The following is a 21,609-nucleotide window of genomic DNA, read 5'->3' on the forward strand; positions in this document are numbered from 1 at the left end:
GTACTAAACATTTTTACGTGTCAAAAATTCATACGGTTGAAGAAGTTATTTACAAATGATCCAAAGAGATAACAAAATAATCAAGAGAAAATACAATCCCTCTAAGGAAGAAAACGTAGCCTATGAGGAATAAATAAAAAGTACAAATTTGGTTATCAAACAGGTAGAGAAGAGAGCGGAGAGGTTGTAATAATAATAAGAAATGATTACATGGAAGAAAACAAAAAATCTTTGGATTATATAAAAAAAAATGTATATACGCTTAAATAAAGACCACCACAAATTAATATTCTATTGCACTAAAAAGAATTTTAGATGATGATTTACAAATATGTATTTTAAATAAAAATGAGTATGAGGTTTTAATGACCCAACATCCGAGACTTCACATTTTCTATATTCTCCCCAAAAATGCATAAAGACCAGAAAATACGACTTGAGAGACTAATAGCATCAGGGTTTAAGTCACTTCCGGCAACTTTATCACAATACATTTAATTTTTTCTTGAAGATTTTTCCTCAATCTTAAATCATTTTTATAAAACACCACACGTTTTAAATTAAATCAAGGGTATTAAATGGGATACAAATTATATTTTTATGATTGATGTTATGTCACTGTATATATGAATTAATCACGAACAGGGCTGTAAATCAATAGAATATTTTTTAGGTTTAAATACAGACTTGGAAATAGATAAAAAAAACAATTAATAATTTCTGATATTAGATTTATTGTATCCAATAATTATTTCTGCTGTGAAGGGGAGTACTGTACCTTTTGCAAATATATGGCACTGCTATGTGTACCAGATTCTCGCCAGCAATGCTATTATGTTGTTAGGTAAATGAGAGGATAATTATATTTTGTCCTCCAATAATCCGTTTGGCGCACACCTGGTCCTATTGTGGCACTACATAGATTATTTATTTATTTGGAAGCGAGATAAGGAATGTTTTTATGATTTTAATAATTATCTAAAGTGTAACCAATTAAATGTATTTATTTATTTATTTATAAAATGTTTTACCAGGAAGTAATACATTGAGAGTTACCTCTCGTTTTCAAGTATGTTCTGGGCATAGAGTTAAAACAAAAAATACATGGTTACAAATACAAGTTATATAAATGAACAGGGTATACATTATTTACAAGACATTGCATGCACAGTTAAAGAAAATATATATTATAGGCTTATGTAACAGTTACAGACCAGGTTAAAATGTGAGACAGCCTTAGTTTTGAAAGAACTTAGACTGGTGGTGGATGTGAGAGTCTCTGGTAGGTTGTTCCTGTTTTGGAGTGCACGTAAGAGAAGGAAGAGCGGCCGGATACTTTGTTGAGCCTTGGGACCATGAACAGTCTTTTGGAGTCTGATCTCAGATGATAAGTGCTGTATGTGGTAGGGTTGAGGAGCTTGTTCAGATAGATGGGTAGCTTGCCCAGAAAGTATTTGAAGGCAAGACAGGAAAGGGTGAACTTTGCGCCTAGACTCAAGTGATGACCAATCTAGTTCTTTGAGCATTTCGCAGTGATGTGTTTTGTAGTTGCATTAAAATAGTGAAACTGATAAAAAAAAATAGATTTAGTTTTATATGTGGAGAATGGGGCATTGTATATAAAAACATTCTTCAAATGCATTAATAGTAACATTTATATTTTAGCCATGAGCAGCCATCACAAAGATGGTTGTCAAATACATCCCATGGTCAATTTAGGAGATTGAGGAGGAACTGCTCAAAATTAGCTAATTATAAGGAATAAACAATGGGATTGAAAGAAAGCTTCTAGAGAGAAATATATAATCCCAAATTAATAGAGGCTGCTACTGTACGATAAAAGGTGAACATTTATAGAGCGATGAATTATTAATATATAAAGGAATTGGACATTTGAAAGATAGTTTTATACCATTTATAACAAAGTATAACAATTCAGCATTAGACATTAGGAAAACCCTGAATAAAAAATTGTCTATTCGGAAACAAGATACAATTGTTAAGGATATTCTCCCAGAAAGACCACAACTAGTTTTTACCAGAGATCCCAATTTAAAACAGGGTTTAGCTCCAAGTGCTCTTAAAAGTAATGATGAACAAACTCTAAATTGGCTCATTAAATACAGTATAGCAATGTTTTTTTCATTTGTGGAAAAGGTAAGGTCTGTAAACTATGGTTTAATTCACGTAAAGAATTCAAGACAAAATCCTCTAGTGAAACTTTCAAGATAGACAATGTCATTTATAGTTGATTTAAAAAAAAAATGCTGCAAGTATTTTCTCATAGTACAGAACTGATTTATTAAATAAAAAACACACACATAGGATATTGTTTGGTCTGCAGATTTAAGAACTCATAGTTTTTCAGATCACTTTTTCCTTAAATACAATAAAAAAACCTTGGGTCTGACTTTTGTGTGTATAGATCAAATTAAACCAAATTAGAGTGGGACGAGATAAAATTCATGATTTAAATAGAAGATAAACTTATTGGATTTACAGATTGGATACCCTAGTACCAAGATACCAGTAGAGGATTTGTCACGTATGGCACACCTGTGAGCACGTGACTTGTATACTGTATCTGTGAAACGATGCTCGTCTCAAGCAGGAAACGAACCCGCGGGGCTGAGGTAGGAAGGTGAAAGAACTGACCTGAGCCCTGATAGAGTAATGAGTCTTAAGCCGAAGGTTAGGGTTGGCAGTAGAGTTATGTAGTCGGTGTGGATGCAGAGGTCGAGGCAAGCTGAAATCAAAGGTTAGTCGAAGTACGTGAGCCGGGTCTGGTAACATGAATACAATAGGAATGCGCGTTGCATGTACTCAGCATGAGCTGAAACTTTGCTCGGCAGCATCCTGCTAATAGGGCTGTCCTTTTAAATGAAGTTGCAGAAGCAAAAATGGATTATCCAGCCACAGAGGGCGAGCAAGAGCAAAATCCCCAACCGGAATGTGAAAATCCAGAAAGGATTTGGCCAAACCTCATAATCTGACAAGGATTAGTACACAAATTGTATAGAAACAGGGTTCCAATAGCAGTGCTCAGGATTGCAGGTACATATACATGTATAAATGTTTGTAGTTTGAACACATATGTATGTGAAAAAGGAGCCAAATAAAACTGTATAGGTGAAGTACTGGACCCAGTGTTAAATAAATGCAATAATGGAATGCAATTATAAGCGTCCTTGAGGTGGATACATTTCCTCCTGTAAGTGTATCAACTTCTTGTAATGTTACACCAAACAGAACTTCAATAAGCAACACTGTTGCTGGTCAAAAACTCCTCCGTGAGGGGGATACACAGTACTCACAGACAGCTGCTCCTTGTTGATTCGTGCATCAGGCCGATCATAGCAGAAGAAACAACCCAGTGGTCTTTGAGAAAGGGCGTTTGCCTGAAACGCGTAAGAGTGAGTTTCCCCGTAACTACAGTATGTTGTTTCAATAAATGTCTTTTAACTTTTGAATTTTGGCTGCTGCCCCCGTTTGTTAAGCTGTGCACCGCTCTCCACCACTGGACTGTTTCTTAGTACACAGCTGACCCACCTTTCACCTTCTCCAAAGGTCCCTCAAATTGCTATCAAATTGCTAATATATACCCTGAATCCATCCAAATATAGCATCTGTCACGAATGGCACACTTGTGCACATGTGATCTATATATGTGACCAGGGTTAATACACACAGCCATACTAGCCGACTCACCTGCTCGCGGGTCCCTTGAATGAATAATGTCTACCTTCACACTCTCAAAATAACTATCTTGAATCTACCGTCATCACCAAAGAAATATCTGTTGCAACTAGAAATGTTCTAAGATGTCCCAAATTGCTTTGAAAGTTCTCTCAAAAATTTTAAGTAATATGTAACTCTCAGAATAATTTGATTTAAGGCTTTATGTTGGTTTCCATGTCCAATTAAATATGTGTGAAACGTGCAGGTGTGTGCCAATTTTTGCATACTTTTGACAAAAAAATTGACAATGTTTTTATAAAAGTAAATGTGTAAGGGATGTTGTAAGTAAGACATTGACACTCAGGATTGTTTTGCAAAGTTTAACAGCTAGCAACTAATTTGCCAGCTGTCAGTGTTCAAAATTCCCAGTCAATATGAATGCATGCAAATGTTTCATACACCTCCCTAAAGATTGTTGGTGTCATTTCATATACAGTAAGTCAAAGGCTATGAATCAGGTCCCTACAGTAGTAGTAGTCATTTAAATCCTTCCCGTGGGCCCTGTTGTTAGAGGGAAGTGGCAAAATGATACCGGAAAAAAAACATTAAAGAGCAAACACATCGTTTAAATAGAGCGACACGGATTGTACCTTCAATTTTTTTTACATTTCTTATTAAATGTGTTTTATTAACTGGTATATAAAATATACATAAACAAAAATAGTGATAGACAGCACTCTAAATAAATGATAATTTTAAGCTAGTTGCAGGGTGCAAATGAGGAACAAAAGAAGGACCCATTTTCCTCCTAGTCAATTACTAAATAATAATAATAGTTCCAGCACTCACTGATTAATGGAACAAATCTCAGAAGCGGGATAAATGCCAAATAAAAAATATATATTTAATATATGCACAAGTTATAAGCATCGAGCAATGTGACATAACCAAACTGATATAGCCCCTTGCACCAGGAGAGGAGAGTGTGAGACACAATGTTTGCTGGCAGATACCCTGTGGATTGATTTTGAACTACTTTGGACATTATCATATGCTCTTTGTCTACTGCTGTTTCATGTTCTGTTAGCACTTATTGCTTAGAATGTTATCAATTATCTTAGATATTAGGGGCACAGTTTTGTACTTGGGGATACTGGGGTAAGGGAAGTACTTTTTGTCCCTTTGGGGACAAGAGGGAACAGGCCTGAGGAAGGATTTTTTTTCCCGAAACGTTGCCCCCCTTGTTTATTCCCCCCCCCCACCCCCCTGTTTTTTTCCCCCCACATGTTTCTCCACTCCCTATCCCCGGGTTTTGTCTCTATGCTACCTTATTTTTTTTCCCGTGTGTTCTTTATCAGTTTGGTTATGTCACACTACTCCATGTATATAACTTGTGCATATATTAAATATATTTTTTGATTTGGCATTTATCCCGCTTTTTAGATTTGTTTCATTAGTCAGTGAGTAGAAAACAGGAAAACGAGTGCAAAGAAATACAGTGAATATAAATAGGATACTTATAGTCCCAATTTAAAGATGTAGGCAGAAATTGGTGGGTGCAGCAGAGGGTGATAAGTGGGATCTTCAACCACTAGGGATGGCGTAGAGTAGGAGGATCCAATGCGCACTCACATCCAGATGATATAAAAATTAGAGAGAAAAACACAATAGTGTAATTCTGTATATATTCGATATAGATAAAGATGGTAATGCACTCACATTTAGTAAGGTAAAACCGGCATCTCGGTTAATCAGTTTAACCAAATTGTAGGAGAGAAACGTCGGGAGTCAGGATACTTTTTATATGGTCTCTGACGGCAGGAGATTCCCAATATCTCCCAGGCTCACAGGCAGCAGGATATTATGCGGATATAGAGAAATAGACACACATAGTGTAATACTGTATATATAGATATAAATTATATACTGTAACCATATACAGTAGTATATCAACTCACATTGTGTGTATTGGTAATACGCCTTTAGGTTGTTAAAGTAACCAACTTTTGATGTCGTCTGGAATCACAGGGAAAATTCCAGGCAAAAAAGAGGAAAAGGATGCAGGAACAGGTAGAACAAACTTTATATAGATAAAAAAGCACTTACAGAGCTGCAAACATATAAAAAAACCTAAGGTAGTCCAAAACATGTAACCTCACTCTCAGTAAAACCGAGTGCTGGCCATGCACCCGGGGATACCACACTGAGGGGGTACAGAGCTTCTGATAGCTCCTCAAGGTCTGTAGATTGTCAGTAGCTGGCTCCAAAAATGGCCTCAATGCGTTTTGTCCAAAAGGACTTCTTCAGGGTTATTTGTAGGGGTCCTGCTATCCTTTTCCTGCTTTATACATTCAAAATTAGCGCCTTTTTTCCTTCCTCTATTCCTATTGGCTAAGCGCTGTGTGCCAGGACCCAGCGTTTGTGTTCCATCGGGAGTGATGACGTCATCACGCTATAGACACTGAGCACTGCGTGTCAGTGCTGGTACTGCATTCCACGCATAGAGAAACAGGAAGGTGAGTGAACACACAGGGGCAGCGCTACCCCAAGTGTTTAGTGGCATAAACAAACATATAATTAATAAATAGTAATGGCCATCTTGGACATAGATTAGAACACAGGGGCAATGCAACCCTTTATGTGTATAAGCTAGTATACTAACATGCTGGATTATAATGACAGCCATATTAGGGGATATAATAATCAGATATAAATATATAACCCACTCATATGTAATGTAGTGGAGGAACCATAAATTAATGTATAATAATAATGGTAATAATGGTCTTAAAGATCAGTGAGTGCATAGGGGCAGCGCTCTCCATTTGTGTACATACAATGAATAAGCATGAAATAAAGTGCTATAGTCACTATCTAGTAAATACTGTAATAGAACCAGAATATATATAATTATCCTTAGGGATATATTACTAGGAAAATATCTAGAAATAATCTTGTGTATACAATGAACATAGAATAAAGTGCTATAATCACCATCTAAGGGATGCTATAATTAATCTAGAATATAAATAACCCAAAGCCTTGACTGGAACCCTTACAGTTATTATGTAAATAAATTTGAATAACTTTCTTCATAAGTCCACTGGAGTGCTGGATTTCTATTTTTTAATTGTACAGTATAACTGTTCATACATCACAGCCTTCTTGAGAATAATGTTTTGTGTGTTGATTTTTTATTTTCAATTTTCGTACAGTTTGTTTAACGAATGAGAATGTCACATGGAAGTGTTTTACAGTTTGTGATATTATATTAACCGTATTTTTTTTCAAGTCCCAATAATGTGAGTGTGAAAGTGGTACTCAATATTTACATTTTTGTTTGACTTCAAGACAGTGCTCGATCATTGTGACAGACAGTAGCAGGCCTTTCTGGACAGCTCTATTGCTGGTGCCTCAACTGCCAGTGGAAACTAGGCTTATTTATAGGCTTTTATACCAAACAATAGTATGAGAATTAAATTGGCCACACATTATCATTTTTAACTAAAGTTTTACAATACTAGGACAATTTGATGACAAAATCCCCAAATTGATGCTGTTTTCCCAGTGATTCATTCCGTGTTATGAATCTTTGTCCTATTAGATTTATTCGCTCATCCCACAATGCGGTATAAAATAGAGAGTTTTCCTAGTACCTAATTATGGTGTTACACTGTAAAAGCCTTATTTCAGAGTCGTTATAGACCTAACGTAACATTAAGAGATAACGTGATGTTCACTTAGGCTAATGACATTTTAAGTCACATACGTAATGAAGCTCTCTGGATCTGGACATTAAATGGGTGATGCGCTTTCAAAGAAGGTTGGTGCTACAGATATGATCAATGGAGATCTGTGAAACTGTTTTTGGTTTAGTTTAAAAATATCAGTGGCTGCAAGTTCAACAAAAAACAATAGCCACTGGTTTGTGGCACAATGTATGCATGATAAAACCCAATAAAATTGAAGTGCAAAAAAAATAATAATAATAATAGCCACATATGGAGAAAAAAAAATGCTCGTTTTTGCTGTGACAATTTGCTTAACCTCAATAAGAAGAAAACATACTGAAATTGTTACATTTCTCATTATCGCTGGATCATTGTGCATTATCATACAGCTACAGCACAGATGGAGATCTTGGAAATCAAACTTTGATAAACGTTGCCATCTCAGAAGCCATAATAAGGACAGGTCTTTCCTTATTTTGCTAGTTTTTCAGTTGTAGCATGATAGTGTGTTTTTTTATGCAATTATTAAGATTTACATTTGTGGTCTAGGACCGTGTTTCTCAAACCTCTCCGTAGGGTCCTGAGCCAGACACATTTTTGGAGGCAACCCTCGACATTTTATTCATATGCAAATTATGCCCATTCACTTGTGTGCAAGTGCACTAGTTATTACTAAAACCTGGTGGGCAAGTATTCCATCAGGAGAGGATTGAAAAACTTCTATAGTGGGTACGATAATATCTGAACATCAATTTTTGTTGTTGGGACAATAAGTGACAAGGTGCACTTTTTTTAAAGTACAGTACATAATATTTAAAAATACTATCTTTTTTGCAGTTACATGAAGTATGCATGTTTGCAAATGAATGTATTTGATTTTTAATCCTTAAACTGCCATTAATATAAGTAATTGTGCTTTTTAGAGGAAATTGCCTCAAACTGAATACGCTGCTTCCTCTATCAAATCTGAGTTTCAGAATTAATCTCTATCTCATACAAATAATTATCAAATTTTAAATAAAGAAGAGATACCAATAGTGGCCTAGAATAATGCTCATCTTGTGTGAACAATATTTATTTTACCTTTAGATTAAATTTCTAATACAACTGAAAACCATTTAGCTGCATACTGTATGCTGTATCACTTTAGACATCAATCCCATACATATGAGTTTTATGATGTACGGTACAATAGTATGGAAGCACTATTAGAACCCTGACAACATAATGTGATCAACTCAGATGATGTACTATAAAGATTTCCATTAACAACACTGTAACACATCAAAGACTTTTCAAAAATAGGGAACACTGCTATTAATCGACAAGGTAAGTAATAATCCTTTTATTACAGTAGCAAAAAACTGTCCTTTAATGGATTTTACTTGTCACTTTTAATTCTTTCTAATCTTTGTCTGCGTTCATTGAACAGCTTTATCATCCGGATGGCCTTCCTGTCACTATTCTCCGTTAATGTGTTGTTTTTATGCAATACAGACCTTGAGTTAAAAAAAAAAAATACAGAAAAATATTCATGATCTTCTGGGACAATAAAAAAAATTATTGCTTTACCAATCAGCTTTTCTGGCCTCACAAGGGACATTATAGCAAACATACTATTTATTTTCTGTTGTCTGGTAGATACACTGAGCAAAGCTTCTGCCTTAATCTCCCATGACTTAATCCAACTAGTAAATGCAACAAACAGTTGGTGTGGCAGCCTGCAGAAGAGTCTGACTGTTCTCTTTACTATTCTGCAACAGAGAGTTTGCCTTTCTGTTTAAATCTTAAACGCTGCATGCCTGCTGCTATTCTGACAAATGATAAAGGTACCAACAATTTATTTATTAAAGAATGTTTTACTTAAAATGATTTTATATAAAGCAATTAATGTAAGAAATATATTTTATGTTCAGTGTTGATGTTCTTTGAAGTAAAATATGTTTGGTATGTAGCTTGTTTTATAGCCTTTTCTGAAAGGGCACGAGTGAAGACGAATGATAGCTATGAGATTTAGTGGTCATTCCTTTGCATCAAGATTATTCCATGGCACATGTTTACTTTGCTGTTTTGTGTGTGAATTGCGAGGAATGCAAGAGTGCATTCAAGACAAATATTTTTTCCCCCACAAAATAAGTTATGTATGCACATTTTGACATGTACAGTAAGTAAGGTTGTCTATTCTTTGTGATATTGGAGACACAGAACACATTGTACTGTAAGATTTACTGTGCTGTGCACAGTTCCAAATGTGAGGCAGAAACAATTTCTTGTACTATATAAATATGTGATTTGTTGTCTCCTTGAGGGGCAGAGCAATAGTAGCTGGATGGCAAAGCATTCATTTTTGCTGGGATTGTGTGTCACGTAAATAAAACAAAGAAGGGTGCATAATCCTATAATGTATCTACAGTATTTTGTTCATTGACCAATATGGATGATGAATTTAGACTGGATTATCATTGAGATTAAATGGCACAAACAACAACATTGACCCTAGAAAAATGTATCACTCACTACTTTTCATATTACCACTTTATAGCTTTCTTATTTTTCTATAGAAATTCCATGTTAAACTACAGTATAGTATGAACTGACCTTTGCTCTCACAGTGAAGAATTACAGTAGGTGGAGGGTTATGTCAGTTGTCCTTAATTGTAAGACACTGGATAATGGTTTGCATTGTTTTTTTAATTGCTAACTGCATTATTACAGTACTTGAACATTACTTGCATATAGTATTTACTATATTGTGTGTTTAATGTATGTTAGCAAACTAGAGTATTGCTAATAAATATGCTTCTCCTTTCACTCCTTAGAATAGTATGAAAATTAGCAAATGTAGCAGATCAATCACGTATTACAATGAAGGGATGTTATTTACTATGTTTGCACATTACATTCAAAGGCATATACTGAACATTACATCAGTGTGGAGGGGTTTATTGTGTTATGCATATTGACATCCCATTAGGGATTAACTGGCTTTCCATTAAACTTGGAATAACAAGCTATTTGGCATCAAATGACCTATCTCATTTTTCAACTTCCAACCATTTTTCCATTTTTGAACAAAGATGACATATGTATCCTTACTTCTTTCTGTTGTTCTCTATGGTATTTGTAAAAGGGACAATAGTAATGTCTTCTGTTGTAATTCAAGATGGTTTCATTCTCAGGAGACATATGTAGTGTGAACACTGTATATCTTCTGAGACACTTAAGAGTCATATTGACTGGCTGCCATAATAAATAATGCATGTATTCTTATTTTTCAGGCTTCAAAATGCTATCTGTAGCTACAGCCCATTTTTAATAGCAAATAGCACAAGCTTTAAAATAATAATGAACTTCCAAGTTTACATTTGTTAATTACCATAGGTCCATATAGTTCAAATGCCAGACTACCACAAAATCTTGATTTGAAGGACAATGTTTTATTATGGGCCTTCTGTATATATTATTTAGGTTATGGGGGGTGAAAAAGTGACTGAAAACCCTACACCGTATAGCATATAGCAAATAAAAATATTACTTGTGAGCACATTCACATGTCTTGGATAGGTCTGCAACCCTGCCTTTCATTATTATCACCTAGCATACAGTGCTTCCACTGCAGCAAGGGATTCTGGGAAATGACATGAAAATGAGCTGCCACCTTTTGTGTGGGTATATTATGTGGCTAACGAAATGCATTTATTTGAGCGAGCTTTTGAGATACACTGATCTCTTCTTCCGGCGATGTTAAGAAGAGATCAGTGTATCTCGAAAGCTCGCACAAATAAAAGCATTTTGTTAGCCACAGAACGGTATCATCTATTTATTTTTGGATTATTGAAGCTCGGCTAACACGGTACTGATACCTCTACATGTATATATATATATATATATATATATATATACAGGCATACCCCGCTTTAAGTACACTCACTTTAAGTACACTCGCGAGTAAGTACATATCGCAAACGGTAGGCAAACGGTAGCTCACGCATGCGCCTGTCAGCACGTCCTGAACAGCAATACCGGCTCCCTACCTGTACCGAAGCTGTGCGCAAGCGGGGAGACTATAGAGCCTGTTACAAATGCGTTATTTACATCAGTTATGTTCGTATATGATGATTGCAGTACAGTACATGCATCAATAAGTGGGAAAAAGGTAGTGCTTCACTTTAAGTACATTTTCGCTTTACATGCATGCTCCGGTCCCATTGCGTACGTTAATGTGGGGTATGCCTGTATATATATATATATATATATATATATATATATATATATATATATATCACGGTTTATTTTTTCTATTAGTAGAAAGTATTTGATCTAAGCACTTGTTTGGGTAACACATTTGTTCGCAGTCGTCTCTTTTTAACTGACCTGGTTAGTCAAATCTGAAACCTTCTCTTGTATATATATATATAAACTGTATATATATATATATATATATATATATATATATATATATATATATATATATATATACACAGTTTATATATATATATATATATATATATATATATATATATATATATATATATATATATATATATATACATGTAGAGGTATCAGTACCGTGTTAGCCGAGCTTCAATAATCAAAAAATAAATAGATGATACCGTTCTGTGGCTAACGAAATGCCTTTATTTGTGCAAACTGTGTATATATATAAAACTGTGTATATATATGTGTATATATATATATATATATATATATATACACAGTTTATATGTGTATATATATGTGTATATATATACACAGTTTATATACACACATAAAAGGTGGCAGCTCATTTTCATGTCATTTCCCAGAATCCCTTTCCAGCATTGTGTCATTGCTACTAGCGTACAAGCGGCCATCACCCATCTCTCACACTGGTGACCATTAGAGATATGCGAATGTCTTCAAAAGTGCTTCAAAAAATGATTTGCAAAGTCTCAGTTCATTTTGGGAATTCCTGAAAACGTTTCACAAAAGGTCATATTGAGTTAAATTTTAACAGAATGTAAAAAAATAGTGCTAGAATTAAGCCCAGATTATCTAAACTCCATTTAGCTATTTAATAGAGAGGGGAGAGGAGGGAGAGAGAGGGGGAAAGAGAGATGATTTAAATCTATCTCGCTATCTCTCCCCCCTACTCCTCTCTACCCTTCTCCAGCAAAAGCTTATTTCAGGGTCTGTATTATTATTATTATGAACAATTTTCATGACCAAAATAGGCAAATTGATTCTGGTTCACAAACTGCTGTGAAAATGCCACACATCTCTAGTGACTACAGTATCATACACGCATTGTAATTTCTGTGTGCTACTGGACAGACAGCATTTTGGAAGATTTGAGTATACTTGTGGCAAGGAAATATGTTCTGGCTTCTAGCTTTTCTTTTAATATGGCATCCTAGGCAAAATATTTAAAAAAATATTTTGTGATTAATTGATTTGCACATAAGAGCAAGTTACAGAAATCAAAGCAGAAAATGGACACTTGCTGTTGGTTGAAAAAAAAATGAAAATATATGTAAAAATGTGGTCACAGGGTTGGTTTCAATACAATTAATCAATATAAGCCACATCTTCATTGGCATAATGACATTGCTGTTTTCTGTTGATTTACCCTTTTTACCCATGTAGCCCTGGTTAGAAATGGGGCTATAGTTCTATCCTCCTCCTGGAATAATCCCTGCTAAGAGCAGGTTGCCAGGAGTTATCATGGGTTTCCCCCACTTCAAGCTCTTGCCCTGAATGGTGGAGGTAGGTCACCTGACCCTGTGTCCAATCAAGAGACACAGGGGTGGTGCCTGCTGAGATCATAAAGAGCAGTGCATTTCCTATTTAGGTGTTCTGTGAGTTCTGTCAGTCTGACAGTAGAGTGAGTTACTGTTAGGGAGGAGAGGAGTGATCAGCTCATGAGTAGAGCTGATATAGCTAGTGAGTTATAGGTGGACCAAATACCTGTCACCCTGCTTAGGGGGTGAGGGAAGAGCTAGCCCCACTCTGGATGCCCTTTGGTCCAGAGTGGCGGCAGGGACCATCACAAGGGAGAACAGTTAGGGGACTGTGCATCAACTGTACCTGTCAGCTGCTGCTGCCCAAGAGAATAAAGAGTCTGCTGGTTTTAAAGATAACCTTGTGTGAGACTGGAATCTCTCATCCATGAGAGAGGGATTTCTGTGTTAGGGATTCCACCCTGCGTTCCTGGGGCTTACTACAGATGGAGGTGCTGCACCATTGAACGAGAATGAAGGCATTCACCCCAGTAACCTGTTCCTGTTGTCCCCCATGTCATCGCGGGAGACTCAGGCCCTCCTGTTGCCAGCAGGTATGCACCACACAGAGACATATAGCCAGATCCCAGAACACCTTAGGGGGCCCGATCTGCGATTGGGTGGGGGAGTTACTGTACTGTACCCGTTTTTAATCTTGTACTGTACTTTTTTATTTCTTCGTTGCGATCGCCGGAACAAATAGTTCTCAAAATAGCAAAGTTCAGCTGTGGGGCAATCTTAGTTTAGCATATATATAGTACTGTTTACAATTTAAAAATTAGAATTCCGCCTCATAGTTTGATTCATTAAAAATGACAGCCGCCTCAATCAAGTTCCTTAATTAAAGGTTACTATAGTGATTTTTGTTGGATTGCTTTTGGACAATCAATTTTATTTTATTGTGTCTCAAAATGCCATGATAGAGATGAGCTATTTAATATCATAGGATATGTTTATTTAGACAAACAGCTTTGTTAAGTAACAATATTACTGAAGAATACATTAGTTTGATTGTGTTGGAGGTGAAAATAAAGTGGTTATGAGAGAGAGAGGTACCCTATGTGATGCACACTGCTCTACTGAATCAAAATAAATAAATGTTATTAGAATAAACATATAACGACAAAGAAATCTTATTAAAATATGTGAAAATATCCCCGATTTAGTAAAATATACTGTATACAGTACATGTAAATCACATATTGTGAAAATGCTGTGGATTCTTATGTGCCAGACTCATGATTGCAAGACAAGACTGCATGAGTGGGCGATGAGTAGCTGTGAAAGACTGTTTAACAGAGGCAGCTGATATCTTATGTGAGATCGACAATATTTCACATTCTACAATATACTTGTATTTAAACCTGTTTTCCCCATTTATTATGTCAGCATGCATGGAATGACAAGATGGATGGGAAATAATACAAAACATCTGACCATGAATAAGAGCTAATACACATTTAAATTCTCTTTGATCAAAGTCTATTTCATACAGTAATGTTCAGGTATGTTGTGCACAAGGAGTGGTGGAACAAATGCCTGATATGCCAGTGATATGTCAGTCATAGATGCACTTATGCCAGTAAATAAACACAATTCTAAAATGCTTAGTTGAAGTAAAGTAACTTTAAACTTAAGGATGTGCACTCGAGCTCAGGTTTTTGATTTTGGTTCTGAAAGACATTTTGCTCAAAATTGTCAATTATTTTTTATGTTTCAGTCATGAAGGAATATTAAAAAAATAAGCAAATATACATTAAATAAAGGGGTTTTGTATTGTTTTAATATTTATGAAGATTTTTAGAAATATGATTAAATAATTAATTAAAATTCCCTGTGGTCTCATTTTTTAATTTTATTTAATTCATACTTTTTAAATATACTTTTTTTGTTCTTGAAAATGTGTCTTATATATACTGTACTGCCAGTATATTCACAAATTCAGTACAGTATATATATATATACATTTTATAATGTCTGTATGCTTTTCGGACTCCCTGAGCCGTAAGTAACGACGTGCGGCTTAATACTGGTTATTTGACATATCGTGCATAGCTGCAATTTGCTGTGGCGATACACAGTAACGTCATCAAGCACCGCCTCACATTGTCGGGGCTACCTTTTGGGCTGGAGTCTGTTTACTCTCTATGGACACTAGTATCCTTATTGCTCCACTGGTGGCTGCAGGCGTTCTACTGCGATTTCCCTTCTGATACCACCTGGTCACGATCCCTCGTGACGCTGCGTGGTGCCGTCGAGTATCTCTACAGTAAAACTGCCGTGCATATGTCCTGGAAAGTTACTTCAAATATCTATTTTGTGGTAAACACCGCCAAATAGACTGGTTCCAGTCCGCGTTGGGGAGGATCTATCGTGCCCACTTGTGTGGTGCCACCTACCGTGAGGAAACCAGCCCTATCCAAATATCAACTAGGAGAGACCTGATGGGGTAGAAAATGGGTTTATGAATGAAAACAATAAAAAATATATCTGCACTTATATATGCTAGTGCGCTATAGCTTTAGGAGAGTAAACAGCAACGTGAATGAAGTGGAGTTCCTCATAGATAACAGCTGCAGGGAGTCCCCACTTCTGCGCCTGGCTTCCAGGATGCGGCATCAGCTGGTATGGATCCAACGTGATCGTCCTACTGGAACTCTGGATAGAAACGTCATGGTCATCAATGCGTTTCGCAAAATGATTTGCTTCCTCAGGAAACTATGACCACCGTGATCAGCCAGCAACTTATTTTTGGACAGCTATAGCTGCCCTATTATAATCTCTTTCCACTACGGTCATTCCAATCATACCAGTGATTTTTTCCTGGTCTGACCCACCCTGAAGTTAGCATGTGCTTGCCCTATGAGATCCTCTAACTGCTCCCTGAGCTTCACCAGGTACTGGACCACTGAGCTATTAGTCATGACAGTATCCCCCTAATAGAACAGATAGAGCGGTTCACACACCCAGTGCCTGTACTGAAGCCCAAAATGGGAAAATCCAATTGACTGATATGGCACCTCCTCTATAAGTGAAGAGTAATTGCTTCAAAATAGCATCCCAGTCTCCTCCCTCAGCTTCCACACACACACATACAATTTGCTTAAGTATTCCATTGAACCACTCGCACACTCCATTCATCTGGGGATGGTATTGGATAGTGTGAGCTGTTTAACCCCGCACTTAGCCCAGAGACATTGGAGTTGCAACGACATGAACTGTGTCCTCTGATTGGTGTGGATCTCGCTCAGGAAACCTACCCTACCTATGATATTTATTAAAGCCTCCACTACCTTATGGGCCTCGATCGAGGTGATGGCTACAGCTTCGTGATGCCTATGTGAGGATCGGGTGCAAGCTCTTTTCAAAAGTGTGATTCTCACTTGCTGCAGGCTTCCTCATCAGCTCATGCTTTGTGCACTCTGAACAGCAACGAATCAGGACTCTGGTTTCACTTTCAGCCTCTGTTGACCAGCAGTTCCCAGATTAGCTGTATCACCCTTTATATGCTCAGCCTTGCACCTGCAATTTTGCTGAGCATAACAGTTGTTCCATGTGATGTGTGCTGGTCGCAAGCACGCTGTTATTCCTTGCCTTGTCATCTTTCTTTCCTTTCACTTATACCAAGACCCTTGCTATGGATACTGACTGCCCACCTGTCTCCTGCCCTCAAACTCTGCTACGGATACCACTATGCTGCCTTCTCCTACCCTCAACCTCGGCTACGTGACCCCTACTACTCTCACCTCTCCAACCAGAACGCTACTTCGTGGTCCCAGGTCGGTGTATCTATAGCCCCACCTCGGTGTCACAGTTCAGTCCAGTCTGCGGTGTGCACCCATTACAGCCTAATTGCAAAATTTACCACGGTGAGGATTTACCTCTTCCCTCACCAACTCGGAATCATAAGGGGCCACATTATATCCACTGCAACCCACTGGAAGGGTTCTCCAATCACCTTCAGGGGTGCTTTTGCCCAATTGCTATGCATACCTACTCACTGTTAAGTGCCACTCCTGGCCAGTAAAGATTCTGGGTCAGGAAGACTTTCATGCAAGCCATTCCCTGATGACCACCTAGAGGGATTTTGTTGGCCAAGTGCAAAAGCTGAGCCCTACATGCTTCTGAATTTATCAGCTGGTATTTCCCTGTCCTCCAGGGTCTATCTGGAGCCCTACATTTCTGTTCTCTGTACAGAAGCGTATCTGCCCCGGTCTCAAATGCTGCAAGCCCTCCAAGATTGGGTCAGACCTCTGGGTCTTCCTGAAAACACGGCTCTGCTCATACCCTCATCCCTAGTCACACAGTCAGGGATGGGAGTTCAATCAAATTGATCTCTCACTGTTTTATCTCTTTGGCCTCCACTGGCACCTCTGGTTGGGGTTTCTCTTTAACCCTGGGACCTTCCTCACTCTAAAGTGGCGAGGCAGCCCGAACCTCCTTGTTTGAGACTGCCTGAGTTTGGATTCGGATGACCAGGGCATCAAAATCCCATACAAGCCTCCCCAGGTCATTGGCCAACAATACATTGGCCAACAATTGGGTAGGTCTTCCATGACGCTCACCTCGTGGTAGCTGTGACCCTCCCAATCCAAAACTATGGAGGCCAAGGGAATGGTTATTCAGGCTCTATTAGCCATTAAAACATCAGTGTGCCAGCCAGGGTCAGATGTGAATCATCCAATTATCATTCTGGGCCATACCCACAAGGTCAATGAGGTTTTTCATAGGATTTTTCTCTGGAGTGGGTGCACTTGATCCGGAGGGTTAGTGGTGCATTACACGGAATAGACCACATTGTGCTGCTCTCCTGCAGGAGGCAGCCCCACATACGCGATCGCGTATGGCAGACATCGTAACAGGAACTTCTACTGGAATTGAGATCCTATAGTTTCTTCATGGTGGCAGTTGTCGGCTACCCACCACTTCATATAATCTATCAAGTGGGACACAAACTCAAAGTAGGTGTCTTGGGACCACAACTGCAAAGATTGAAATTTCAGCTGATAGGACTCATGGCTAATTTTATACTGGGACAGGATAACATTTCTTATAGTCCCCAGCCTCCTCAATCATCCTGATAAGCTTCAACCATCTTCCTGCTCAGCTGTGGGGACAGGAACCTCAGGAAGCTGCTGGAGCTGATTTTCTAAAGATCATAGGTAGCCACCCCTGTGCTCTGTAGCTTCATCGAACTTGGGAAAGCTGTTATAAGTCAGCTGCAGTGACATTTTGGCTACTGATTCCTGACTATCTATGGTGTAGCTTGGCCTTTTCTGTGGCTACATTACCGCTCTGGTATCAGATGGCTTCGATCCGCTCCGCCGGAGTGGAATTAGGTCACAACATGGCTAGCACTTCTCACAGGGTTGATTCCTCCCTACCTGGGTCTGTACTGTTGTTGTGCCCATTGTCAGAACTTATAATCTCGACTTTGGCGTGCCAGTGGGGAGCAGGAGTCCTGGGTCTGACTATGCCCTGCTCCATGGCACTTTCCGGCCCCTCTATCTCGTGCCTAAACATATCACTTAGGATTTCCGCCTAGGTTAGCCCTCCCGTGGGCACCCACCAGGATACCAATTTTTCCTTGGTCCAGTCACTCTATCAATCACCCATCTTCTGTCGCTGTTCAATTGGCTAAAACGAACTGGGGGAATGGGTTATTGCTCATGCCAAGCACGGTATTCTGAGGTCTTCTAGCTGAGATCTTCTCAATAAAGAAACACCCGCAAATGTTTTACGATCCCACCTCTTCCACCAAAAATACGTTTTTCACGTTTGGGGTTGACTAGACTACTTGTGATCATAATTACTAGGCAGAACATAGTGGTTAATAAACTTTACTTTATTTGGCCGGAGCAAACAGTGATCAACATGAACAAAAACACAACAATAACAACACAAAACAGGGATTTACGGGGGACTTCTAGCTTGCTATTGGCAGGGCACTGCTAAAACTAGCTTACCCTGGATGCAGGCCACAAAAAGTCTGTGAGGAATTCCCAGTTCCTGAGTAACAAGAGGAGAATTCTGAAGGTTTATACAGTCCACAATTAAGTTTGTCTCTTGACACTATGACCAATCTGGAACAACTGTGGAGCTCGGATCGGCATCGTCTTCTATGGTTTCCCTGCATTTATTTGGAATTATGGAGTACTGGGTGCCGACCAATCAAGGGTGTCCCTTTAATTCATTGAGCCAATCCAGCGTGAGGATAGCATCAAGAACGAACCAGCACAGAGAGGGGGTGTAGCCAGGGCAGAAGCACGGCCCAAAGGGCAGGGACTGGGAGCATGGGAAATTAGAACTGACCAATGGGAACATGTCAACAGGGCAATGACATACAGTATTGGCAGCTTTATTTTAGGGATAATTATGGGTTCCAACTGTAGAAAACTAGGGGGGGAAGTATAGCAGCCGTTCTAAATCTATGGATATTGGAGATGTACGAACTTCTCTTAAAAGTTTGCAAAATCAGAAAAATTTGTCATCCTTTGCACCAATTTTTTCTTTTTTAAACAGTCACAATTCGCCTCAAATTGTGACCAGGCAAATTACATTTGTCATTTGACCTCATTTTTTTTTTAATGATCTACCATAACTAAAACATTGTCAACAAAGGTGACATTTTGAAGCTTTTTTTTTTTTTTGCATACAGTAAATGTTTGAATGAGAAAACGCATTGAGAGAAATCATTAAATTGTTTTTAAAAACTTACAAATTAAGAGAAGGAAAAAAAAATCAACATTACATAAAATAATGGGATGAAAATAATTCAGAAGGATGTTTCTGCTTATTGGTAGATTGGGAGACAGAAAAATAGATGTAATCTTAAAGTGCAGCACATGAATACTATACATAGATATTAGTTTTTTTTCTACAGCCACATGATTATTTGTAATGGAAAGACCTTGCTTGCCAACTAAATGTTGCTTGAAGGACAGAAAAATTCCATCCCATAGAGGTATAAAGGCTTGGTTGTGTCACATTTTATTGTAAGAGATGTAGTTATCTCACAGTGTGGATAATTTAAGGAGAATGTGTCAAAATCTGATAGCGTGTCACCTACTGTGGGCTGCTATCTTATTATTGTTATGGTACTCAGTCTGCTTAAATTGTATGTTTGTGGTGATGGAAAATAAAATGGAAAATAAATCAGTTCAGTGGCAGTCTCCTTTCTATCCCCAATGTATGCAATGCTATATGCATGTCATTCTGCTACTCAACAGACCTCAATATAAAATGAACTTGCTTATATCAATTTATGATGAATAAATTATCATGAAGTAAAAATTAAGAACCAAGCATTACTGTATATCCAGCTCAGAATCATTGGAAAATGATGCTCGCGTCTCCTTCACCAGATCAGCTTTTAGGGTAAAACTTGAATTCCAATCCTGAAATGAACTTAATCATTTGAGGGACATGCAGTCTAGGTAATGTACTGTATATATCTGTTTTGATTACATTTTGGGCATGGATTCTGAATATCTAAGCAATGCTCCTAGCAAAACTAAAAGTGAAAATATGTCTTATTAATTTGGAGTCGGTATTACTGATTTTTTTAGCATTGGTGGTCGCATAGTCTCAATGGAGTCAGTGGAAGTCACACCTCCAAAAGGACTGTAGATGAATAGAAGAGAAACAGAAAAATTCAATTGGTGTATACAGTATTCTCCTTCAAAAGCTCTACAGAGAGCTGTTAAAACATATTTTATTCTATAATACTATTGATATACAGTATTCATTTAAAACATGAGGTGCCTTATAAAGTTTTAAGGGAATGCCAGGCAATAATGTAGAGGGAAAATACAATCAATGATGTTCATTTTTGGTGTCCATTGCAAGCAAGGAAGACAGGAGGAAGATTGCCCATTTTGAGGTCTGCAGTGTTCTAACCCAATTATTTTAGCCCCATTAATACTGTATGAATAGAGATTAAACATTCCAGAACAAGTGGTAGACAGTGTCATAGCATATACAGATGTAGCAATGCTTACTGTCCTCAGTGCCACTGCCAAACACGGTCATGCAACCGTGGCGGTTGAGGCACCGAACGATTAATGCTATGGCGGGGGGGTCCCAAACAGACGCATGGACTACCCATAGCTCCATCGCAGTAGACACTGTCCCAGACGCCACAGACTTTTTCTTGTGTCAACTGCGCTGAAGACAGTAAGTCTTGCTACATCTGTACTACAGGAGTCAAATGGAAGCCTGTATATCTAGTGATTGCCTACATATGTCTGTAGATTGAAAAAAATGTGGATGTACACATGAAAATAACTATTTATTGGCATATATTCACTCTTAGGCCAGATATGAATACATTGAAGTACATTGAAGTACATGTTGTGTTACAGACAGCATAGGATAGGGTCTTGTGACAGAAAATGCCCCAATTTGTATAGCCATGCTGTGCTCCTTCAATGAACAATGAA

General features: G+C 37.9%; 1 protein-coding gene across 2 annotated transcripts in view; it reads left to right on the top strand.

Moving 5' to 3' along the window:
• Positions 1 to 21,609, top strand: part of ZNF804B (zinc finger protein 804B) — a 663,847-nt gene that overhangs the window by 409,394 nt on the left and 232,844 nt on the right. The window contains exon 1 of one of the 2 annotated variants that reach the window (XM_075587408.1): positions 8,945 to 9,238. The exons of the other annotated variant lie outside the window; for it this stretch is intronic. Within the exon in view, the coding sequence (XP_075443523.1) occupies positions 9,230 to 9,238 (9 nt within the window). The 5' untranslated portion in view covers positions 8,945 to 9,229. Of the gene's footprint in view, positions 1 to 8,944; positions 9,239 to 21,609 lie in introns of those variants that run through there. 2 annotated transcript variants of the gene reach the window in all.

Source organism: Ascaphus truei, chromosome 2 (genome assembly GCF_040206685.1).
Source record: "Ascaphus truei isolate aAscTru1 chromosome 2, aAscTru1.hap1, whole genome shotgun sequence".
NCBI classification, from domain to species: Eukaryota; Metazoa; Chordata; class Amphibia; order Anura; family Ascaphidae; genus Ascaphus; species Ascaphus truei.